Source organism: Hemiscyllium ocellatum, chromosome 13 (genome assembly GCF_020745735.1).
Source record: "Hemiscyllium ocellatum isolate sHemOce1 chromosome 13, sHemOce1.pat.X.cur, whole genome shotgun sequence".
NCBI classification, from domain to species: domain Eukaryota; kingdom Metazoa; phylum Chordata; class Chondrichthyes; order Orectolobiformes; family Hemiscylliidae; genus Hemiscyllium; species Hemiscyllium ocellatum.
The window spans coordinates 77,756,684-77,783,312 of record NC_083413.1 but is presented as its reverse complement, the minus strand read 5'-3'; the positions used below and the strand labels follow the sequence as shown (position 1 = coordinate 77,783,312).

Below are 26,629 nucleotides of genomic sequence, written 5' to 3'. Positions count from 1 at the left end.
CGGTAGTTGTCTTTTCCCTAGGAAGGGGGAATTCAAGACAAGGGAGCACGTTTTTAAGGTGAGAGGAGAGAGATTTTAAAAAGACACAAGGGGCATATTTTTTACACAGAGGGTGGTTTTCGTGTGGAATGAACGTCCTGAGGAAGTGGTGGACGCAGGTACAGTTACAATATTTAAAAGACATTTGGATACATAAATGGATTGGAAAGGTTTGGAGGGATATGCACCAGGAGCAGGCAGGTTGGGCTAGCTTAGTTTGGGATCATGTGCAGTATGGTTGGACTGAAGCGACTGTTTCCATGCTGTCTGACTCTCTGACTCTATAACACTTTTTGCTGAGACTATGGTCACCTAGCTCAGTCAGAAAGGGGTCAACCACGAGCAGAGGTCAAGAAATGATAGGAGGGAAGTTTAGAACAATATCTTTAACCACGAAGAAATTGCTGGTATTGAACCTCACCTAAGCCAAGCGCAGAGAAGCCCTATGATAGATCATCAAAGTCATTGCTACTTGTGAGGATGTATTTGCTGCTGCATTAGTCTTGGCTCTGAGATGAGAAGGTTTGTCTGTTTTATCTGGTGAATGATTCACAAGAAGGCTCTTGGCTAATCATTACCTTAGATAATCAATGGGTCAGGTTCCAAAGTACTGAAAGAACTTCGTGTTCACATAATACAAAGCATGGCTGGCAGAGAATGATCGCCTGAATGCAGCATAGTAACTATTGGCTAAGGTGCAATATGTCCCCCATTTGACAAAATTGATGTGGAAGTAGACCATCTTGGTTGTGTTCTGAGGCAGTTCTCAGATAGGACAGAGGTGTCATGAATGACCTCAGTGGCACGCAAGCTGGTGTGGGGAATAGAAATCGAAGAGATTCCATTTCCTGACTGAAATTCAGGCTGTTTGGCTTGGATGTCTGATACTGACTGGGTTGGGTTTCTGCTGTGATGCCCAACACAATCTAAGAACTGCATGACACTGAAACCTATATTGTCCTATTTAGACACATATCTTTCAGTATTATGATAAGACTGATCAATAAGTGTGGACTTTACTCTTCAAGCTTAAATATGAAGAGAAGAGAAAGAAAATCTTGCCTTTACGTAGAATCTCCCATGACTGTCAGAATACTTAAGAACAAAACTTTAGTGATGAGTCACTGCAGCAGGAAATACAGCAGCCAATGTTCTCACAGCAAGCTCCCATAAACAATATATGTGATCATGACTAAACACTTTGGGCTGAATCTTACCATATTTTGGCAAAGTGTTATTTGCCTCATGTTTCTCAGAGGATTTCTCTCCAAATGATAGCAGATATATGGGAACACCATCACCTTCAATGCCCCCTCAAACCACTCACCATCCCGATTTTAAAGAATATCGCCGTTCCTTCACTGTCGCTTGGTCAAAATCCTCCGTAATGGCATCGTGGAACTACCTACAACATATAGACCGCAGCAGCTCAAGAAGGCAACTCACCACCACCTTCCCAAGGAGAAGGTGAGGACTGCAGATGCTGGAGATCAGAGTCAAAAAGTGTGGCGCTGGAAAAGCGCAGCAGATCAGGCAGCATCTGATGAGCAGACGAGTCAACATTTCGGGCATAAGCCCTTCATCAGGAATGTGAGGGTTGGGAAGGAATCTAACAGACAAATAGGGGGTGGGACTGGGAGGAAGGTAGCTTGGAAGATGATAGGTAGAAACAGGTAGAGGTGTGATGGCGATAGGTTAGAGTGGAGAGTGGAGTGGATAGGTGGGAGGGAAGATGGACAGCTAGAACAGGTCAAGATGGCGGTGCCAAGTTGGAGGTTTGGATCTGGGATGAGGTGGGGAGCTGGGAGATGACGAAATTAGTGAAGCCGACGTTGATCCTGTATGGTTGGAGTGTCCTAAGGTGGAAGATGAGGCGTTCTTCCTCCAGGCATCACGTGGCTTTGATTTGATGGTGGAGGAGGCCCAGTATTTGCGTGTCCTTGGCAGAATGGGAGGGGAAATTGAAGTGTTTGGCCACAGGGCAGTGAGGTTGTTTGGTGCGTGTGTCCCAGAGATGTTCTCTGAAACGTTCCACGAGTTGGCATCCTGTCTCCCCAACGTAGAGGAGACCACATCAAAAGCAACGGACACAGTGGATGAGGTGGGTGGATGTCCAGGAAACTCTCTGTCGGATGTGGAACGATCCTTTGGGGCCAAGTATGGAGGTGATGGATGAGGTGAAGGGAGAGCTGTGGGCTGAGGTTTTACACCCTTTGTGGTGGCAGGGGAAGGTGCCAGTTGTGGAGGGAGGGTTGGAGAGGGGTGTGAACCTAACAAGGGAGTCGCGGAGGGAATGGTCTCTGCACAACGCTGAAAAGCATCGGGAGGGAAATATATCTCTGGTGGTGGGGTCTGACTATAGGTGGCATAAATGGCAAAGGATGATGCGTTATATCCGGAGGTTGGTGGGATGGAAGGAGAGGGCCAGGAGGTTCTGGCCTTATTGTGGCTGGAGAGGTGGTGTTCAAGGCGGAGGACCAGGAAGTGGAGGAGATGTACTGGAGGGCATTGTTGATCACGTTAGAGGGGAAATTGCAGTCCTTGAAGTAGGAGGCCATCTGGGATGTTCTGGAATGGAATTGCTCCTCCTCTGAGCAGATGTAGTGGAGGTGGAGAAATTGGAAATAAAGGATAGTGTTTTTACAGGAGGGGGTGGTGGGAAGAGATGTCGTCCAGGCAGCTGTGGACGTTGGTGAATTTGAAGTAGTTGTCGTGTTGAGCTGGTCGGTGGAAATGGAGACGGAGAGGTCCAAGAAGGGGAGGGAGGTGTCTGAGATGGTCCAAATGAACCTCAGGTCAGGGTGGAAGGTATTCATGAAGGTAATGAACTATTCAACCAGCTCATGGGAGCACGAGGTGGCTCCAATACGGTCATCAATGTAGTGGAGGAAAAGGTGGAGAAATAGTGCCAATATAACTATGGAAGATGGACTGTTCCATGTTCCGGAAGAGAATGCAGGCATAGCTGGGGCCCATGGCTACACCTTTGATCTGAATTTGAAGGAGAAGTTCTTGAGGGTGAGGACCAGTTCAACCAATCGAATGAGTGTGTCTGTGGAGGGGGACTGGTTGGGTCGGTGAGAGAGGCAGAAATGGAGGGCTTGGAGGCCATCATCGTGGCAGATAGATGTGTAAAGGGATTCAATGTCCATGGTGAAGATGAGGCATTGGCAGGGTGTGTGTGTGTGTGTGTGGGGGGGGGGGGGGGCAATGAAACTAAAGTCCTGGAGGGTGTGGGTGGTGTCCCTAATGTATGTGGGGAGATCCTGGACCAAGGTGGACAGGACGGTGTCAATATGAGCAGATAACTTTGGTGAGATAGGAGCAGGTGGAGATGATGGGGTCGTTTGGGGCAGTCAGGTTTGTAAATTTTGGGTAAGAGGTAGAACTGGACGGTGTTGGAATTTCCGGACTATGAGGTTGGAGTCTGTGGGTGGGAGATCCCCTGAGGAAATGAGGTTGTGGATTGTCAGGGAGATGGTGGTTTGTTGATGGGAGGTGAGGCTGTGGTTGAGGGGGCAGTAGGAAGAGGTGTCCGTGAGTCGGCACCTGGCCTCAGCAGTGTAGTTGCCAGTGCACCAAATTACCACTGCACCCCCCTTGTCCACTAGTTTGATAGTGAGTTTGGGAAGGGAGTGGAAGGCTGCGTGTTGCGATGGCGGGACGTTGCAGTGGGTGAGGCGGTTGGAAAGATTGAGGCAGTCAATGTCATGGCAGCAGTTGGAGATGAAGAGATCGAGGGTGGCTAACAGACCAGCATGGGGTGTCCAAGTGGATTGAGTATGATGGAGGTGGGCAAAGTCGTCCTCAGAGGGTGGGTAGGAGTCCTGATGGAAAAACTAGGCATGGAGGCAGTGTAAGAAAAATTCAATGTTGCTACCTTCTCAAAGGCAACTATGGACGAGCAATAAGTACTGGCCCAGCCAACGGTGCTCACATCCTATAAGGGAATAAGACCTAACAGGTTTTCTCACACAATCATCCCAAACTGCCTTCATTCACTACCTTCTACGCCTCTGTGATGCCCCTACTGTCCAATTTTCGCACTATCTGAAGCCGGGAGCATTTGCCACTGTCAGGATATCAGGAATCCAACATCCCTGAAACCACACCGTATTTGAAAGGCCATTGCTCACTCAGTCGAGCACTGCCCTACAATGGTTGCACGTGAGAACAGGAAGTTGGATCCCTGCTCTGTGGAAAGGGACATGGAGGTTCTGCTGGATGGGTTGGAGCAGCTGAGGGTTGACGTCTTCCCTCAGGACTGACAGAGGAACCCAACGAGCTCAGATCCCACCGTTCTGATCCCAAGGTTGCCGCTTGAGTCAGCAGTCTAGGGAAACATCCAGTACTCTTGGGTAATGTTCTCACTCTGCCAAGGTAGGAGTCACCATCTTCTCTGCGCTGCCTCACACTTTCTCTGTCTCTGCTACTGTACCCAGCTCCAATCAAGGCACGTGCAATACTATTCCCACCGTAGCCTGCAGTATCTGGAATTTTTCAGTCTTGCCCATCGCAAATTATCTCCTTCAACCTTATCCGCGCCCCCCAACCCTGTGCCCTCTCCAGAATATAAAGCTTGCATGCCCTCAGTGCTGCCTACTCACTCCCTCACTCAGGTCACCTCACACCTGTACCCCACTGGCACCAGTGCTAACAGCTATGCCACCAACTCCCATGTCACTCAAATGCCTTCCTTTCTTTTGTTGCAGGAGGAAATGACCCCTTGCAGGGTTGAAAGAACCAGGACGGGTGGAAGGCTGTCCAATTTCCAACTGCTCACTCCCTCCTATGAGGAAAGGCCATTGGCTTTGGCTGGTGAAGACTGGGACTCCTCCTCTGGGGACTCAGGAACCTCTGTGTTGATGATCAAGTAAGATGGGTGAAAGTGAGCACTGCAGATGCTGGAAATTAGAATTGAGAGTGTGGTGCTGGATAAGCCCAGCAGGTCAGGCAGCATCCAAGGAGCAGGAGAATCGACGTTTCAGACATAAGCCCTTCGTCCTCATTCCTGATGAAGGGCTTTTGCCTGAAACGTCGATTCTCCTGCTCCTTGGATGCTGCCTGACCTGCTGTGCTTTTCAAGCACCACAGTCAAGTAAGATGCATTATTCCTGGTTGTGCTGCTCTCTGATCGCCCCAGTATAAGGTTTACTGTTAACGGGCTGCAACTTTACCCCCTTGATCTCAACATTCTATCCTGCAGGTGCCAGCAGAGTGCCCACAGTGAGTAGGTCACTCTGCAAGACCTGCCCTTCTCCACAAGGAAGGAGGAGAGTACAGAGGACTCAGGAGAAGGACTGCAAGACTGCCTCCTGTATACCCTCAGACACTGACTCCTCGGTGGGTATTCTTTTTTCTAGATTAGATTCAGGAGCAACCAAGGCTGGCCGAGGGGAGACAGACCAGGCTGCTGGCACTTGGAGGGCTGCCAGACACTGACCATCAGTTGAACTCTGCCCAGGGCAGAACACCACATGGCTACCTACAAATACACAAGTAGGCGCAGGGTGTTGGGTTGGTGGGCACTGGGCAAACCTGACAGAAATGCCGCAGGGCTACAACACTGCAGTTAGGGCCCTGCTGTATCAGGTACATGAGCCTCTGGACTGAAAGGTTGGCAGGTCCCACAGAGAGCCAGATCCAGCACACTCAGCCAGTGCTGGGTATACAGCACAGTCCTGCACTCCATCACTCTAGTCATTGGCGCTCAGCCGCAATGGCAGAGCAACAGGTGGATAAGGTCACTCCAGATGCCCTTTCTTCACCAAGGGGATAAAGGAGGTACCAGGAGGCACCCAGCAGGAAGAGGAACCACTCACCGCGCCCCAAAGGATGTCCTCACAGAGCACTGCCATCTCACTCCTCAACCCTTTGAGTGTTCATATTGCAGAGGGTGCACTTACCTCTGGGCAGGGTGCACCGAGCACTGCCTGGGCCTTCGATGGCAACAAGTTCCACTGTAGGCTCGAGACTGCACACACAAGGTAAATGCTTAAGGCTCTCAGGGAATGTCATGCTCCCAGTTGTGTGTTTTTGCTCCTGGGGAGTACTATTACCTTCAAAGGGCCTCACATCACTCAAAAGCCCATCTCCACACAGAATGAAACACTTGACCCTGCCCACTCTGGGTGTGGGCACAGCACATTTTCATCTTCATTGCGCACTTGTTATTTCATCATCAATATCAGCAGTCCCTCTCTCCACTGTCAGGGTGAGCCCCCAGCTGGCTATACAGACCGATCTGGCTACTGCAGGCTCTGTTACACTTGGGGCAGGTGGTGATCAGAGGAAGGAGTGGGTGGGGTGTTTCCTCTCACTGTTTCCGCCCACCTTCTGCTTTGACCTGACAACAAGTCCCAGAGTGCTCAAAGCCTTCCAATTTGAACAGTCTGGGGGCAGGTGTCTGTGACAATGCTGCATTTTGCCGGTGAGGCCTTGTGGGTATCCCTGAAGCACTTCCTCTGACCACCTGGGGCTTGCCTGCCATTCAGGAGCTGGGCGCAGAGCACCTGCTTGGGGGAGGGGTCTCAGGTCAGTTATGTGCGGGCGACCTGATATTTACAACACAGGAGAGAATGACAGCAGTTGCTCCTTGAGCAGCGAGTCTCAGGCTCTGCCTCTCTGCATTGATGGATCCCCATGCATGAGCATCTCCTTCCTGCTCCCAATCAACCCCATAGGCTTCACACCTCCCCAACTCCCCATCCAACCACTTTATCAACATCTCCATCTTGCCACCTTACACCCATCCCAATGGAAGCCAGCCTGTTGCTTACCATCAATGGTATTCCCCTGCTCACTATGACCACTATTCCTCCCATGCTCTATCCTCTCTTCCCCCGACTCCTTATACATCGAGTTGTCACACCTTCACAATTATAATCCCCTCTCCTCCTCAGCATTTTGACTCAAATCCACACAATTAGATTCCCCAGTCTTCGTCCCTCACAGCACCCCCTGATAATTTGTCCCCATCCTCCTTGACTGTTAGTGGACGGTCCCCTGGGCAGGATTGAGAAAATTGGCCAGACAGCACTGAATAACAAGTGACCACCCCTCTGATTTATATCTGTGCAGCTCCCTGACTGGCTTCCCATGACTCCTCAGATTGCTTGCACTGGACTGACAGAGATGACCATGGGCTCACTCCCCAAACTTTGGAGGCATGGATCTCCAGACACTGCCCCAAGTGGCCCCCTGATTGTGCTCAGGACCCCAGACTGATAGCAGCTTGACTTACTGTCCTGGCCCCACAGAATGCAAGGAGTCTCCCCTGGACCTGACAGAGGAACACTGCTCTTAAACCTTGAGCCTGTCGCCGCACATGCAGTGTGTTTGGTGTATATGCAGCTGTTACACAGTGTGGGTGTGGGATTGACCTAACACAGTGACATTAAGTGACAAGTTCACCCCCATGACTGACTGCTGCTGACCAGCAATGACCTACCGCCCTGCTTTGTGTCTGTGCGAAACTGCAAAGTGAAAAAGAAGGACCGTGAGCTTTCAAAGAGTGACCAAGGGGGCAGGATGCTAAAAGGCAAGTCAAGGTATGGCGGGGAAGCTGTGTGCTGGGTACTAAGTGATGGGAGAGCTGGGACAGCAAGCAAGCAGTCACAGAGTCATACAGCATGGAAACAGACCCTTTGGTCCTGCCATAATTCCAAACTAAACTTGGCCCATATCCCTCCAAATCTTTCGTACTCATGAACTTATCCAAGTATCCTTTAAACGTTGTAACTGTGCTCACATCCTCCACTTCCTTGGGAAGTTGATTCCACACATGAACCATTTTCTGTGTTGAAAGGTTGTTCCCCCACCCCGCCTCACCACGTCTCCTGAGATACAAAAAGAACCGTGGATGCTAGAGATCAGAAACTAGCAGCCTTCTTCAGGACTCTGTGATGATGAAGCCCCCCCCCCCCCCCCCCCCCCCCCCCCCCGGTATGAACATCCCCTTCCTGTGACGAGTTGTGAAGAAGGGTCACTGAACATGAAATGTTAATTTTGTTTTTTCTCTCCAGACACTGCTAACCCTTAGGTACAGAGTCGAGAGTGTGGTGCTGGAAAAGCCCAGCAGATCAGGCAGTAACCGAGGAGCAGGAGAATCAATGCTTCGGGCAAGAGCCCCTCGTCAGGAATGAGGCTTGTGAGTCGAGGGGGTGGTGAGGTAAATGGGAGGGGGTGGGGCTGGGGGTAAGGTAGCTGACAGTGTGACAGGGTTATGGAGGTGGAGGTAATGGTGATAGGTGGGAGAGGTGGGTGGAGCGGATCATTGAGAAGGAAGATGGACGGGTAGGACAGGTCATGAGGGTGGTGCTGAATTGGGAGGTTGGAAATGGGAGAAGGTGCAGGGAGGGGAAATAGTGAAATCCACATTGATGCCAGGTGGTTGGAGGGTGCCAGGCTTCGGGTGGTTAGGGTGTGGCGATGGAGGAGGCCCAGGACCTGCATGTACTTGGCGAAGTAGGAGGGGAAGTTAAAGTGTTCAGCCATGGGCCAGTGAGGTTGATTGGTGCGGGTGTCCCAGAAATGTTCCCAAAGTGCTCTGTGAATTGGCGTCCTGTCTCCCCAATGTAGAGGAGACCGCATCGGGTGCAACGGATACGTCAATGACATGTGTGGAATGTGCAGGTGAAACTCTGATGGATATGAAAGGCTTCTTTGAGGCCTTCGATGGAGGTGAGGGGGAGAGGTGTGGGCGCAGGTTTTGCAATTCCCGCGGTGGCAGGGGAAGGTGCCAAGAGGGGAGGGTGGTTTGGTGGGGTTGTGGAACTGACAAGGGAGTCACAGAGGGAATGGTCTTTATGGAAAGTGGAGAGGGGTGAGGAGGGAAATGTATCCCTGGTGTTGGGGTCTGTTTGTAGGCGGCGGAAATGGCAGAGGAAGATGCTATGTATCTGGAGATTGGTGGGGTGGAAGGTGAGAACCAGGGATTCTGTCCTTGTTGCGGCTGGAGGGATGGGGTTGGAGGGCGGAGGTGCGGGAAGTGGATGAGATGCGCTGGAGGTCCTTTATTTTCATGGGGCTGTGGGGTTGGTTGGAGCAAGTGTCCCGGAGATGTTCTCTGAACCTTGTCCGACCTGACCATCTTTCTTCACACGTATTCACTCCACCCTCCTCTCCAACCTATCAACATCGCACTTACCTCAATCCACCTATCACATTCACAGCTACCTTGCCCCCAGCCCCACACCCCTCCCAATTATCTCTCAGCCACCGGCCCACAAGCCCCATTCCTGATGAAGGGGATTTGCCCGAAACATCGGCTTTCCTGCACCTCGGATGCTGCCTGACTGGCTATGCTTTTCCAGCAACACACTATTCAACTCTGATCACCAACACCTGCAGTCTCACTCCCCTCACACTGCTCCGGGACTCACTACCCTCAGACTGCTCCGGAACTCACTACCCTCACACTGCTGCAGGACTCAATCCGCTCACACAGCTCAGAGACACATTCCCCTCACACTGCTCCAGGACTCACTCCCCTCACACTGCTCCGGGACACACTCCCTCACACTGCTCTGGGACACACTCCCCTCACACTACTCCAGAACTCACTCCCCTCACACTGCTCCGGGACACACTCCCTCACACTGCTCTGGGACACACTCCCCTCACACTGCTCTGGGACACACTCCCTCACACTGCTCTGGGACACACTCCCCTCACACTGCTCCGGGACACACTCCCTCACACTGCTCTGGGACACACTCCCCTCACACTACTCCAGAACTCACTCCCCTCACACTGCTCTGGGACACACTCCCCTCACACTACTCCGGAACTCACTCCCCTCACACTGCTCCGGGAACACTCCCCTCACACTGCTCCGGGACACACTCCCTCACACTGCTCCGGGACACTCTCCCCTCACACTGCTCCGGGACTCACTCCTCTAACACTGCTCTGGGACTCACTCCCCTCACACTGCCCTGGGACTCACTCCCCTCACACTGCTCCGGGACACACTCCCCTCACACTGCTCCGGGACACACTCCCCTCACACTGCTCCGGGACACACTCCCCTCACACTGCTCCGGGACTCACTCCCCTCACACTGCTCCGGGACATATGTGCCTCACACTGCTCCGGGACACATTCCCCTCACACTGCTCGGGGACTCACTCCCCTCACACTGCTCCAGGACTCACTCCCCAGGACTTGCTGCCCCCACCTGCCGCTGCTCTAGGATTTATATCCAGGGCTAAGGGGACAGAAAAGAAAAATAAGACAGAAGAAAAGAAAAAGACAGATAAGGAACAGCTGGGGCAAAAGGACTCTGTCAGGAACATCTTACTCTGCCACCATCTTCCCAATACTCCTTTTTTTACTGCTTTAATTATCAAATATGATGTTGTATAGCAGATACAATTGACACATTTTATAGAACTAAACCACTCTAAACAAACAATTCCAAATGCCCACTATATTTTATTTCATCCCCATATATCAGTAAAACATGCCTTCCAGCTAACTGACCCCCTCCCTCCCACTTGTGTACTGACAAATATACAGCTCTCATGTTCCCTGCAGTACAGCAATGACCTCACTCCAAACGTGACACCTTCACGGTGAAGTGCTTTGATACATTGCATTTGCAAAACGTGCTAGAACATAGAGAACATAGAACATAGAACAATACAGCACAGAACAGGCCCTTCGGCCCACGATGTTGTGCCGAACATCTATCCTAGATTAAGCACCCATCCATGTACCTATCCAATTGCCGCTTAAAGGTCGCCAATGATTCTGACTCTACCACTCCCACGGGCAGCGCATTCCATGCCCCCACCACTCTCTGGGTAAAGAACCCACCCCTGACATTTGCTATAGCAAATCAAGTTTTGTTTTAACCGTGGAATAAATATCGCTTTCAGTTGTTGTCTCATCATTTATCCTCTTGCACTCTGATCTCTTTGGAGAGTGAGAGGTGATCACCAGGCAGTGGTAGGGTTGCCAACCCTGGTGTATTTGCCAGAGCAAGGTCAGCACCGTTAGTCCAGGGATGTTCAATCTGTCCTGTACTTCCAAAGTTTAAGAGGGGGAGTGAAAAATGAGAGATTCACTATTAGTTGTTGCTTGCACAACAGACAGTCGATAGGACATTTGGACTGACAAACACAGAGAGGTAAAACTATTTTAGATTTCAGTCTATTTTACTGTTAAGGCTGTTCTAATGGCATGCCTTCTCACAGTTTGGACCATTGTTTTGACCAGTCACCAGTATATCTTGCAAATTAATTTAGGTAAGATGGCTTAGTCACTACCTGTTAACAAGCAACACCACACCATCTGGTGCCAGTGATGGTTTTGCGATTGAACTCTTCCTTCTGAGTTGGAAAGTTTTGATTTCAAACTGACCGCTGGAGATTTTGAGTTTGTTTGCTCTATGTATATAAAAGCTGTGTACAAAATCAAACTGCTCTCATGACTATGCATGTATGTAAAGATATTTTTATGAATAAAGTATATATTTAAATTTTTGTGATTCGAGACTCAAGCACAAAGTCTAGGCCAAAACTCGATGTGATACTTAGGGAGCTCTAAGATGTCATTCGGATGCAAATTTTCAACTGTCTGTCATCTCAGGGCCAGTTAAAAAAAAAAATTCCCATGGCACAATCTTGAATAAGAGCAGATGAGATTTTCCCAGGTGTCCATATCAACATTTAACCCTTAACCAAGACCCCCAAAAAAAAGCAGATTCAAAAACAGAAATTGCTGGAAAAACTCAGTAGATGTGGAGGGAAAGCAGAGTTAATGCTTCAGGTCCAGTGACCCTTCTTCAGAAATAAAACAGATTGCGTGGTAATATTTTGTGGGCGGCACGGTGGCACAGTGGTTAGCACTGCTGCCTCATAGCGCCGGAGACCCGGGTTCAATTCTTGCCTCAGGCGACTGTCTGTGTGGAGTTTGCACGTTCTCCCCGTGTCTGCGTGGGTTTCCTCCGGGTGCTCCGGTTTCCTCCCACAATCCAAAGATATGCGGGTCAGGTGAATTGGCCATGCTAAATTGTCCGTAGTGTTAGGTAAAGGGGTAAATGTAGGGGTATGGGTGGGTTGCGGGTCGGTGTGGACTTGTTGGGCTGAAGGGCCTGTTTCCACACCGTAAGTAATCTAATCTAATCTAATTTTCTTCACTGTTTACAAGAGCTTGTTATGGACTATTGTTTGCCATTTCTCCCACAGTAGACAGGGCACACGTTTCAGAAATATTTCACTGTCTGTGAAGAGTTTTGGAATGTCATTGAGAGCAGAAGGGAAAATACAGGGATACAAGTCTTTCTTTCTTTAAACATTTTATTTATTTATTTTATTAATTCCAACTCGCTTTTTCCATTTTGGGTTTCTTTTAAACTTATCCGTGCATGGAGTCTTGCATGGACAAGAGGTGAGTAACTCACCTTAGAATTCCTTGCCTCTGATTGGCTCTTGGAGCCTTAATCTTTACATGGCTAGCCCAGTTCAGTTTCTGGTCAACGGCTATCCCCAGCGTGTTGATAGTGCTGGTTGAATGTCAAGCGGAGATTGTCCCTTGTTGGGTATGGTCATTGCCTGCCACTTTTGTGGTACAAAGTTACGAGCCACTTATCAGCCCTAGCCTGAATATTATCTGAGTCTGACTGCATGCAGGCATGGACTGTGCTTCAAGTGGTGTTGAACATTGTGCAATCAGCAGTAAGCATCCCCGCTTCTGACCTTATTCTGAAAGGAAGGATATTGATTAATTTTATATGTTTGACAAAATTTAAGAGTTTTTTGAGGATATAACATGTAGAATGGAACATATTAGATTCCCAAAGGATCCTGGAATAATGTTGTCTTATGAAGAAAGGTGATGTACAATTATCATCCCAGACTGTACTATTGGACATGTCAGATTTCAAACTGAAACAATGGCATGACAAACCAGAAGTTTTATTGTTTGCAGTTTGGTTCCTGTGCTGGTCAGTCACTGAACACATTCAGACAGGTTTATGAATGACCCCTCTGAAAGTCAAATGGCACCATCGGCTCATATTGGTGACTGACTTGCTCCAATGTCTCTCAATAGCTTTATTGGTTTACTTCCTTGTTTAGAAGAATAAGGAATGAAAATGTTTTGAAATAAAATAACCAGCAGTACCAGAAGTCTGATTTTCTTTATCAATATTCAGACAAGATTGTGCTTGACTGTCCTGAGCCACTTCCCCTCCACCTGTATCATTGCTGCAGTTTTGTTACCCAGTCCCTTTCCTGATACAATCATTTCTGAGGAATCTGAAGGTGTTCCTATCATTGCAATAGGTTTCCCATTAACAACCAGTGATTGGCTTTAGTATGTCCCATTTTATTTAAATGAAAGAATATTATTTTCATCATACCATTTAATGTTCTAGTCTTTCTCTTTTATTATTTTCTGTCCACCTACCTGCTACATAAAACTAGTACCCTTTTTGTCGTCGGATTTTCTATTCTTCCAATGGCCTCGTTATTTTCCACATGACTGTCAGCTATGTGTTACCGCATGTATGAAATAGAGTAGGCGTTTGCGAGAATGGCTGCTTCTCAATCTCTGATATTTAACATTCTTCTATTTAAAGTCTGAAATGTTACCAGAATACGATTTTGGAATTCTTCCATATTCATGAATTATCTCGTGTTCTCAATTTTTCTCAGTAATCAAAACTTCTAATCTCATTTTCTTCCTTTGTTTTCCCTTGCGAATTCAACACGTCTGATCAACTTTCTATCTTAGAGCCCTAAATTTAAATTAGAGTTAAATAAGCAGCTGAAAATGGTTGCCTGGAAGACACACCCCAAGGAATTCCTGCAGAGATGTTCCAGGATTGAGATGATTGGTCTCCAACAATCACAACGCTTTTCCTTTGTATAATATAACTCCAACCAGTGAAGAGTTTTCCTCTGATTCCCTTTCACTTCGGTTTTTCCAGGCTTACTTGACACCATGGACAGGTTCATGAGCGTGAATACTGTTCTTTTGATAGTTTCATGAACTGCAGATTATTCTTCTATCAAATCGGTGTCCATGCATTGCTCTACCTGTCAGGACACATTGTAGCATTAAGTATCAAACTCTTTTTGGCCCCTTCATCATCCTCGTTATCTTTTCAAAAGAGGAGAAATATTTTTCAGGCCCGTTCTCTCTGAATTTAGTCACTAAATGTAGAATTATTGTTAAATCAATTCCTGCATTCAAACCAGGATCATCCTCTGAGCTACTAACCTCTCTTTCTTGCTTTACCTTAAGCATATCTTTAATCATGTGTGACACATGTCTGATTGCATCACCTCCTGAGAGTTTAATATCTTTAAGTCAATTTCCCTTTGCATTTCTCTTTGTTTGTCCTTTTCCTCGCATTACAATTGAAACTCTATTTACTTCCAGTTCACTTTTCATTTCTCTCTTTTTCTTTCTCTTCTCTTTCCGATCCATTTTTCCCTCTCTTTGTTTGTCAATTCACATTTTTTCATTCCTCTTTCTCTCTCTAACTTAAGTCCTTTTATTTCTCTTTCTCTTTCCAAGTCAAGTTTCATTAATTTCTAACTGAATCTTCACTGTTTCGGCAGAGGCATACCGATTTTAGGTTTCCCTTCTTTTATCTTTAAGTCCTAGGTGATCACTATAAGCATCTCACCCTTACAAAATTCTACTTTTAACCGTACCTCCAAATTATCTGCTAGCCTTTTCAGCGTGGCTTTCATCTGAGATTTCAAATAAGCCATTGTTATAATTTCTCCCCTCAGAAGATTCCTAGCAACAGTTTGAAATTCTAAACCGTGCAATAAACTTCAAAAGAGCTTCTGTTTTTCTGTCCACTACCTTTTGCACAGGATGGAATCAGAAAGCCATACAGCATGGAAACAGACCCTTTGATGCAGCCAGTCCACTCCAACCATTTCCCAAACTAAACTAGTCCCACCTGCCTACGCTTAGCCCATAGCCCTCCAAACCTTTCCTCCTCATGTACCTAACCAAATGAATTGTAAATGTTGTAACTGGGCCGGATCCACCACTTTATCTGACAGTTCATTCCAGTTACTCTCTGTGTAAAAAGATTGCCCCTTTGTGCCCCTTTTCCCAGTCTTTTTTTTAATATCTCAAATCCTCCATTCCCTGCAACATCCTGGTAAATATTTTCTGAACCCTTCCCAGTTTAATAATATCCTTCCTATAACAGAGTGATCAGAACTGCACACAGTACTCAAGAAGAGGCCTCACTAAGTACAACCTCAATATGATATCTCGACTCCTATACTCAAAGATCTGAGCATTGAAGGCACATGTGCTAAGCGCCTTCTTAACTACCCTGTCTACCCACTACACAGATACCAATATTTCTAACAATTCCCAGATCCCTCTTCAATTCTATCCTGGAAAACCCCCATTTTGTTGTGGTCCCAGTTGATGATAATATTGGACAAGTCAGATTCTTGACTCAAGTTTTATTTTATACAATTTCTTTACTGTGCTGGTCAGACCCTGACCATATTCACACAAGGTTTTCAATGTACTTTCAACAGAAGAAACTAAATCTATGACAAAAAAGAGAAAAAAAATGCACATGACCAGTGTGCTTTTCAATGTCTCTCCCCATGACAGACAGAGAGACTAACTCATTAACCTTTCTCTAACTTTGACTACCTTGAGGCCAACCTAAGACTTCTTTCTAGCTCTGATGCCCTGAAGACTCCCACAAACTAAACTGCCCTTCTTCTAGTATGGATGGTTTCTCCTCAACTCCTCAACAGGACACTGTTGCTGATGTGAATATGGAATCACAAATAATTAGAATGGATGCCCTGGAAATATGCAGGGAGGAGGTTTTGGGAATATTGGAAAGGATGAATATAGATAAGTCTCCTGGGCCTGATGGCATTTACCCCAGGATCCTATGGGAAGCTAGGGAGGAGATAGCAGAGCCATTGGCCTGGATTTTTATGTCGTCATTGTCTACGGGAATAGTACCAGAGGACTGGAGGATAGCGAATGTGGTCCCATTGTTCAAGAAAGGGAGTAGGGATAGCCCTAGTAACTATAGGCCAGTGAGTCTGACTTCAGTGGTGGGCAAAGTCTTAGAGAGAATGGTAAGGGATAAGATTTATGAACATCTGGGTAGGAATAACGTGATCAGGGATAGCCAGCATGGTTTTGTGAAGGGCAGGTCGTGCCTCACAAACCTTATTGAGTTCTTTCAGAAGGTGACTAAGGAAGTGGATGAGGGTAAAGCAGTAGATGTTGTGTATATGGATTTTAGTAAGGCGTTCGATAAGGTTCCCCATGGTAGGCTAATGCTAAAACTTCGGAGGTATGGCATTGAGGATACATTAGAGGTTTGGATTAGGAATTGGCTGGCTGGAAGGAGACAGAGGGTAGTAGTTGATGGATTATGTTCATCTTGGAGCGCAGTTACTAGCGGTGTACCACAAGGATCTGTTTTGGGACCATTGCTTTTTGTTATCTTTATAAATGATCTAGAGGAAGGACTTGAAAGCTGGGTAAGCAAGTTTGCGGATGACACAAAAGTCGGTGGAGTTGTGGATAGTGAGGATGGAAGTGGTAGGTTACAGCGGGATATAGATAAGTTGCAGAGCTGGGCGGAAATGTGGCAAATGGAATTCAATGTAGCTAAGTGCGAAGTCGTTCACTTTGGTAGGAATAACAAGATGATGGATTACTGGGCTAATGGTAGGCTACTTGGTAGTGTGGATGAGCAGAGGGATCTTGGTGTCTATGTACACAGATCTCTGAAAGTTGCCACCCAGGTAAATAGTGCTGTGAGGAAGGCATATGGTGTACTGGGCTTTATTGGCAGAGGAATTGAGTTCCGGAGTCCTGAGGTCATGTTGCAGTTGTATAGGACTCTGGTGAGGCCTCATCTGGAGTATTGTGTGCAGTTTTGGTCGCCATACTATAGGAAGGATGTGGAAGCTTTAGAACGAGTGCAGAGGAGGTTGACCAGGATGTTGCCTGGAATGGTAGGAAAATCTTATGAGGAAAGGCTGAGGCACTTGGGGCTGTTCTCATTGGAGAAGAGAAGGTTTAGGGGAGATCTGATAGAAGTGTATAAGATGATTAGGGGTTTAGATAGGGTAGATACTAAGAACCTTTTACCGCTAATGGAGTCAGGTGTTACTAGGGGACATAGCTTTAAATTAAGGGGTGGTAGGTATAGGACAGATGTTAGGGGTAGATTCTTCACACAGCGGGTTGTGAGTTCATGGAATGCCCTGCCCGTATCAGTGGTGAACTCTCCTTCTTTATGGTCATTTAAGCGGGCATTGGATAGGCATTTGGAAGTTATTGGGCTAGTATAGGTTAGGTAGGATTCGGTCGGCGCAACATCGAGGGCCGAAGGGCCTGTACTGCGCTGTATCCTTCTATGTTCTATGTTCTATGTAACTCAACCTGCTGTGGCCCCTGGGGCTCTGTCTTTTTTGAAAGTTATGAAAACTCAACTAAACAGGAAGCAGCAATTATCTCACTGGCTTGACAAGTCATTTTACTTAAATCGCATGATTTCTTGGAAATGCTGTCTTTAGTTCATTGTGCCAAATGATTTTTTTGATCGTCCATTAAAAAGCACATTGATCATTCACAGAACTGAAATCCATTTACCTCTACTTTACAATCCATTTTCTCAAATCAATTTATAAACTTCATTGCAATATCATTGGAGTTTTGAAACATACAAGATTCTGAGTGATACTGGCAAGGTAAATGATGTTTTATTGCCTCACCTCATAGGGTCATCTTCAATGAGGATACATTATTTCAGAATAAGAGGTCTACCATTGAAGATTAGGATAAGGAGCAACTTATTCTCTCAGACAGCCATTAATCTTGGGAATCCTCTAACCTTATGAGCAGTGGAGACTGGGTCACGGAATATGTTGAAGCCGGATTTAGATTTAGATTTTTGAGAAGATTTGTAGCTCAGGTTGATAATAAGTATGTAAGTTAGCTCGCTGAGCTGGATGGATTGTTTTCAGACGTTTCTCCACCATACTAGGTCTCATCGTCAGTGGGAGTCTCTGGTGAAGTGCTGGTGGTATGTCCTACCTCTCTATTTATAGGTTTTGGTTTTTTAAGGTAGGTTATGTCATTTCCAGTTCCTTTTTTCAAGGGAAGGTAGATAGGATCTAAATTGATGTGTTTATTGCTGGAGGTCTGATTAGAATACCATGCCTCTAAGAATTCTCGTGTGTGTCTTTGTTTCGCCTGTCCTGGGATGTATGTGTTGTCCCAGTCAAAGTGGTGTCCTTCACTGTATGTATAGAAGCTAGTGATAGTGGGTTGTGACTGTTGGTGGCTAGTTGTTGTTCATGTTATCACTAGTTTCTGTTAATACAGACCAGAATTCTACCAATAGACACAGCGATTTAGACCCTATCTACCTTCCCTTGAAAACATGAACTGCAAATGACATCACCCACCTTAAGAAACCAAAACTTATAAATGGAGAGGCGGAACATAGCACCCAGCACTTCACTGGAGACTCTCACTGATGATGTTACCTAGTCATGGTGATGAAAACAAACCTTCCAGCTCAGCGAGCTAACTTACACACTTAGATTTTGATTTTTATATGAAAAGGGAAAGAAGGGTTATGGGATGTCAGCAGGCATTAAAGCTAAGTCCACCACCAGATCAGCTACCAGCTCTTCCATCAATGGAGCCAAGGGGTCTCTCCTGACCAATAATCTCAGTTCAATGTCTCACTTTTGAAAGGAAAATCGCCGACAGGACAATGTATTGTCAGTATAGCTCCAAGGAGTCAATCTGGTTTACATTCCCAAATCAGGGACTTGAACCTTTCTGACTGAAAACATACCAAATAGGAGCAAGAGTAGGTCATTCGGCCCTTTGAGTCTGCCCTAGCATTCAATATAATACTGGCTGGCCATCAGACTCACTACCCTGCTCCTGCTATTTACCCAGACCATTTGGTCCCTTTAGACCCAGGAACTAGACCTAACTCCTTCTTGAAAGGATTCAATACTTGGCCTCAACCACTTTCTCTGCCAGAAAATTGCATTGGGTCCCCACTTTTGGATTGGAGAAATTTCTCCTCATTGCAGTCCTAAATGGTCTAACCACAATTATGACCCCCTTGTTTAAGACTCCCCAGTCATAAGGAATAAATTTTCTGCATTTACATTGGCTAGTCATAGAGTCATAGAGATATACAGTGCGGAAGCAGACCCTTCAGTCCAACTCGTCCAGATATCTGAGCTAAATTTAGTCCCATTTGCCAGCACTTTGTCCATGTCCCTCCAAACCCTTCCTAGTCATGTATCCATCCAGACGCCTTTTAAATATTGTAATTGTACCAGCCTAAAAAGCCACTTAGCTGCTCTTCATGCTGTGAACTCTCCCACACGGGTTTCTTTTCACTGTTTGTTAATTTTTCTTAGAATGAACTCTGATGTCCAGAGATACTTGAAAGCAAACAGCAGAGGCAGTAGCTGTGCAGATTCACTGCTGGGTCAGACAGCAGTGTGGGATTCTTTCTCCATTTGAATCACCTCCCATGTGGTCACCACCACTGCTTTTGTCAGTCTTCGTCCTTTTCGAAAGTTGCGGTCATTTTTTTCCCCAGAGTTCCAAAACAATGCAACAGCTTGCAAAACAGTAATGTCTGCTCCTAGAATTCAAGGAAATCAGCTCCAATACTGAAAATACATCAAGAAAGAAGCTCTTACAACCACAACTTTTTTCCCATCCTCCATCTTAGTCCTGTTAGGATTTTATAGATTTCTGTGCAAACCACTCTCATTCCTCTAAATGCCAGTGAATATAATCTAAGCGAAACCATTCATTCTTCAGTCCTGCCATCATATGACTTGGTCTGGTAAATATTCGTTGCACTTCCTCAGAACATCTTTTCTCAGATAAGGAGACACAGTACTGCACGTGGTATTGCACGTTTGGTCTCACCAAAGCCCTGTACAATTGCAGCAAGACATCCGTGCTCCTGTAGTTGAATTACCTCACTATGAAGTCCATTTGGTGTCGTCACCACCTGCTGCGCCTGCATGCTTACTTTCAGTGATTGATGGACAATGAACTGGACTGATGGGTCGTGTTGCACCTCACCCCTTTCAAAATCTTCCGATAAACATCTGCTTTCTAGTCTTTGCTACCAAAGTGGATAATCTCACATTTACGCACATTATATTGCATCTGCCATGCATAAGCCTACTCACTCAACTTGTCCAAAACACACTGAAGCATCTCGGCAGCCCCCTCACAGTCAACCCTCCCACCCAGCTTCATGTCACCTGCCAACTTGGTGACATGACAGTTAGTTCCTTCATCTAAATCATTATACATTGTGAATGGCTGGGGTCCAAGCACTGGGCTCTATGGTACTCCACTGCCGCTTGGAAAAAGACCATCTGTTTGTTTCTAAAAGCCAATTCTCTATCCATGTCAGTACACTACCTCCGATCAGGTGCACTTTAGTTTTACATGATAATTTTATATGCTTATCTTTCTTTGGAAGGAAGACTGCTACCAGTTGAGCTGAAAAATGTGTTGCTGGAAAGCGCAGCAAGTCAGGCAGCATCCAAGGAGCAGGAGAATCGATGATTCGGGCATAAGCCCTTCTTTCAGCTCTGATCTCCAGCATCTGCAGTCCTCACTTTCTCCCTGCTACCAATTGAACCAAGATAACAATTATCCTGGATTTTCAGCAGATGTCCATAATGCAGAAATAAGAGTAAGCCATTCAGCTCCTCATTTTGATCCTGGTCAATCAGTGTCTGAACTCCATTTGCCCAATTCCTTTCCACTCTCGCTGTGCTCCAACATCACTTGTCTCAGTGTTGAAATTTGTAACTTCCATGAATTCCAAAGAGTTTTGAGTAACATTCAGAGAAAGCAATTCAAAACAGAAGTCACAGAAACTTCTGTCATGAACTAAGTTGCAGTTTGATTATCCTAAAGTTTCCCACTGTTAATAAGTGCAAATGTGTTGCTGGTCAAAGCACAGCAGGCCAGGCAGCATCTCAGGAATAGAGAATTCGACGTTTCGAGCATAAGCCCTTCATCAGGAATAAGAGAGAGAGCCAAGCAGGCTAAGATAAAAGGTAGGGAGGAGGGACTAGGGGGAGGGGCGATGGAGGTGGGATAGGTGGAAGGAGGTCAAGGTGAGGGTGATAGGCCGGAGTGGGGTGGGGGCGGAGAGGTCAGGAAGAGGATTGCAGGTTAGGAGGGCGGTTCTGAGTTGAGGGAACCGACTGAGACAAGGTGGGGGGAGGGGAAATGAGGAAACTGGAGAAATCTGAATTCATACCTTGTGGTTGGAGGGTTCCCAGGCGGAAGATGAGGCGCTCCTCCTCCAGCCGTCGTGTTGTTGTGTTCTGCCGGTGGAGGAGTCCAAGGACCTGCATGTCCTAGGTGGAGTGGGAGGGAGAGTTAAGTGTTGAGCCACGGGGTGATTGGGTTGGTTGGTTCAGGCGGCCCGGAGGTGTTCTCTGAAGCGTTCCGCAAGTAAGCGGCCTGTCTCACCAATATAGAGGAGGCCACATCGGGTGCAGCAGATGCAATAGATGATGTGTGTGGAGGTACAGGTGAACTTGTGGCGGATATGGAAGGATCCCTTGGGCCTTGGAGGGAAGTGAGTGTGGAGGTGTGGGCGCAAGTTTTACATTTCCTGCGGTTGCAGGGGAAGGTGCCGGGGGTGGAGGTTGGGTTGGTGGGGAGTGTGGATCTGACGAGGGAGTCACGAAGGGAGTGGTCCTTGCGGAACGCTGAAAGGGGAGGGGAGGGAAATATATCCTTGGTGGTGGGGTCCGTTTGGAGGTGGCGGAAATGGCGGCGGATGATACGTTGTATGCGGAGGTTGGTGGGGTGGTAGGTGAGAACCAGTGGGGTTCTGTCTTGGTGGCGGTTGGAGGAGCGGGGCTCAAGGGCGGAGGAGCGGGAAGTGTGAAGGGCTTATGCTCGAAACGTCGAATTCTCTATTCCTGAGATGCTGCCTGGCCTGCTGTGCTTTGACCAGCAACCCATTTGCAGCTGTGATCTCCAGCATCTGCAGACCTCATTTTTTACACTGTTAATAAGTATCTACTTACCGATGAACATTTTACTGTGAATTTGCAGCTTATTCAATTTGAGAGCAATGAATAAATGCTGAGCATACGATTTTGAGGTGAAATACCATAGATTGTTCTGCTCTTACAGTGTTTTCTTCAAATCATCCAGATTTCTCCAAGAAATCCAGTGAATTGTCATAAAACACATTCCCCTTCCAACAGCACGATAAGTCTTTGTGTACTAGAGTGATCACCCTGTATTGTAGAATCCAATGTGTAACTGTTTGTAAGTTAGATGTTCAGACAGGTGCAAACTTGAAAAGTTAGAGATGTCATTACTTTTACTGGTTCAAAAAATCTTTCACTGCTCAATTCATAACTAAAAATTGCAGTGACCTTGTTTTACATTAAAGTCGCAATCAGATACCTCAAAGTGGTTTTTGTGTGTGTGTGTGTGTGTGTGTGTGTGTGTGTAAGTGTATGTTTATGTTTGTGTGTGTGCGTGCACGTGTGTCTCTGTGTGTAGCCCCCTTTTAACTTGTGAGTCGTTCAATTTAAAAATAACCAGCAGTCAGGAGATAAACAGGAGAGTAAGGTTCATTAGAAAACCATGACTATGCATTTCGTAAGTAAAAATAATAAAGTTGGTAACTAAATGCAAATAAAAACAAAATACAGTTAACGATAAAAAATGCATACAGGGATGAAGTTCAATTCAGTCCTTTGGGATATCATTGCAGACCAAGCATTTGCCATTGATGTGCTGGTTATCTGGAAGAAAGAGTTGAAGTTGAAGACTTAAGTATTCGAATGGTTAGATTTTGCTCTTGTAGATGGACATAAGAGGCAGAGCAGCTTCTGGGAGTTTGTGAAGCCCCTTTTTTCTTTATTGGTTCTGCAAGCACAATGCTTTAATAGTGCCTAGCTTCTTTTACAGCAGAAAAGAGAGGATTCCTGGGAGTCTTCCTCTTAACAAACTCTCACAAGCTGTTTGTAGTTAGATCAGCTAACAGCAGTGGCATCTGCACAAAATGGCTATGGACTGTCAAACTTTTACACAGCTCAAAACATAAAATGGCTGCTGTTCTCCCACTATCAACATTCTGGGGATCATCATTGACTAAGAATGAACTAGACTTGCCATATAAATGCCATGGCTACAAGGGTAGTTGAGAGGTTAGGAATACCACAGCAAGTTACTCACCTCCTTACTCCCCAAAGTCCTCCCACCATCTACAAGGCACAAGTTAGGACCAGGATGGAACACACTCCATTTGTCTGGATGAGTACACACAAATAAGGCTTTCAAAGGCCAGGATAAAGGATAAAGCAGGCCACTTGACTAGCACCTTCAAAATTTATTCCTTTCACTATCAAGGCACAGTTGCAGCAGTATGTACCCTACAAAGATGTACTGCAGAAACTTACCCATAGTCTGTCAGCTGCAATAATCCAAATGTGCAAACTCTGGCACCTAAAAATTATTGGGGGGAGGGAGCGAAGATTATTGGAAACGTTGCCATCTGCAAGTTCCTCTCCAAGCCATACACCTAGGAAATTTATCACTATTCCTTCAGTGTCACTGGGTCAAAATCCTGAAACAGCCCTGTGGAAAAACTTAGACCAAATGAACTGCATGGTATGGAAGGTGCTAGCTATGAAGAGAGATTGAGTAGGTTAGGTTTGTTTTCATTAGGAAAAAGGTGATTGAGGGGGGACCTGATTGAGGTTTACAAAATCATGAAGGTATATACCGGGTAAATAGTGATAAGCTTTTTCCCAGGGTGAAGGATCCAATAACGAGAGGTCACGCTTTCAAGGTGAGAGGTGAAAAGTTTAAGGGGGATACATGCGGCAAGTACTTTATGCAGAGATGGTGGGCATCTGGAACGTGTTGCCAGCAGAGGTAGTAGAGGCAGGCACGGTAGATTCATTTAAGATATGTCTGGATAAATGCATGAGTAGGTGGGGAGCAGAGGGATACAGATGCTTAGGAATTGGGCGACAGGTTTAGACAGTAGATTTGGATTGGCTCAGGTTTGGAGGGCCGAAGGGCCTGATCCTGGGCTGTAAATTTTCTTTGTTCTCTTTGTTTGTTGCAGCAGTTCAGGGAGGTAACTCATTACCAGCTTCCCTCAGGCAATTCAAGATGGGCAATAAATGAGAGCCCAGCTAGCAACACCCACAATCCCATGAACAAACTTGAAAGAAAGCTAACGTCCAAATCATGTTTCTGTATTAGAGATTGCGTTAACCCAGGTCTGGAGAATGTTGATAACATAGAGAGTAGCAAGGAAGTTCAGAAGTTGGGAAGGGAACGATTAGAAGCTGAAGATGAAGGAATAATCAAGGAACAAGCAAGAGAGCTCCATATATGACCTCATATCTATGACAGATTGAAAACACTTGCTCAGGAGAAAACAAATCTAGAACCAACAGTATGTTCCACTATTTAAACTAAAATTGTGCAACACGCTCAACTACACAGGATTCCAAAGTCCCGTGTTTGCTTTTTTATTTGAGTCACTTGTTCCAGCATTTCACAAACAGAAAAATGGTTACTTTTGCAAATTCTTGACCTTGAGATTCATTCCCATTGTTGTTTGCAAATTTGCAGCCTCCTGATCCAAACAATGCTTGATCACTTTAATATAGAGCTCTTTTCCCATACTGTGGCTTGGGCATCATTTTAAATGTAACTCTCACTCTGCTTGTCTCCCTCTGCAGATAAGGGGAACCTCAGATTCCCTTGCTTCACACTTATTCAGCAACAAGGAGGAATGGGAGTGACAACCGTGCAGAATTTCTCTCTATTTCTAACTTTGATTGGCTTAGTCCTTACAAATGTTTCCATACAGTCCAATGAGTGGAGGATCTCCAGCACATCAACCACTCTCATTACTGCCATTTGGATCTACGATGGACTCTGGAAGGCATGTACTCAAAATGCTATGGGGGTAGAACAGTGTATCTACTACAATTCTCTGCTCGCCTTACACCGTAAGTGGCAGATTCTTCCGAATTTCTGGTCGTGGTAATTAAAAGTGAAACATTCAAGACAAATTGATATCCATTTGTTATTGACCAGACCAAGCTCCCTCAAAATATTTTACAAAGGTAGTCCAGACACCAGCTTTTTCTTATTTTTAAGGCAAAAGTAAAGTGCCTTGTTCCAGAGGCAATTCGACCAATCAAACTACTCAACATTAAGCTAAAACACAATTCATTCCAACATTGACATTAAAATGCAAACAACAAAGAAAACCTTAGAATAGCTTAACTCTATTGGAAAACCTAACAGAATAATAGACACAGCAACGATTACTAATTAACTGTTCCAATTTAGAAACATCCCAGAAACATACCTATCGGAAAGATGTTGTGAAACTTGAAAGGGTTCAGAAAAGATTTACAAGGATGTTGCCAGGGTTGGAGGATTTGAGCTATAGAGAGAGGCTGAACAGGCTGGGGCTGTTTTCCCTGGAGCGTCGGAGGCTGAGAGGTGATCTAATAGAGGTTTACAAAATTATGAGGGGCATGGATAGGGTAAAGAGGCAAAATCTTTTTCCTGGGGTCGTGGAGTCCAGAACTAGAGGGCATAGGTTTAGGGTGAGAGGGGAAAGATATTAAAAAGACCTAAGGGACAACTTTTTCATGCAGAGGGTGGTACGTGTATGGAATGAGCTGCCAGAGGATGTGGTGGAGGCTGGTACACTTACAACATTTAAGAGGCATCTGGATGGGTATATGAATAGGAAGGGTTTGGAGGGGTATGGGCCGGGTGCTGGCAGGTGGGACTAGATTGGGTTGGGATATCTGGTCGGCATGGATGTTTTGGACCGAAGGGTTCTGTTTCCATGCTGTACATTTCTATGACTCTATGACTCTATACCCTTTGGCAAAAAGGAAAGTTCAGAAAAATAGATTAGTCTCACAGGTAGCCCGGTAGCAGAGAGAAACTCCAGCTTCCAGCTGTAACTGAGTGAGAGGGGAAAGATAATTTCCACTTAGAGTCATAGAGATGTACAGCACGGAAACAACCCCTCGGTCCAACTTGTCCACGTCGATCGGATATTCTGACCTAATCTAGTCTCATTTGCCAGCACTTGGCCCATATCCCGCTAAACCCTTCCTATTCATAAACCTGTAATTGTGTAATGCTGTAATTGTACCAGCCTCTACCAATTCCTCTGGCAGCTCATTTCACACACATACCACCCTCTGTGTCCCTTAGGTCCCTTTTAAATTTCTCCCTTCTCACCCTAAACCTACTTGTTATGAACTTCCCCATCTCAAGGAAAAGACTTTTTCTATTTATCATATGCATGCCCTGTCATGATTTTATAAATCTCTATTCGGTCACCCCTCAGCCTCTGATGCTCCAGGAAAAACAGCCCCAGCCTATTACACCTCTCCCCATAGCTCAAACCCTCCAACCTGGCAACATCCCTGTACTCTCTAAGCCCACCATTTTAAATGCTTAAAGCTAAAACTAAAAACTAAAAAAAACAGAAATCCTGGTCGATGAGAGCTGGCCACAC

General features: G+C 46.1%; 1 protein-coding gene across 1 annotated transcript in view; it reads left to right on the top strand.

The window, feature by feature from the left end:
• Positions 1–2,958: 2,958 nt before the first annotated feature.
• LOC132821372 (claudin-7-like) overlaps positions 2,959–26,629 on the top strand; it is a 52,079-nt gene continuing 28,408 nt past the window's right edge. The window contains exons 1-2 of the mRNA XM_060833955.1: positions 2,959–3,057; positions 24,947–25,088. Coding sequence (XP_060689938.1) covers positions 2,959–3,057; positions 24,947–25,088 — 241 coding nt within the window. The remainder of the gene's footprint in view (positions 3,058–24,946; positions 25,089–26,629) is intronic.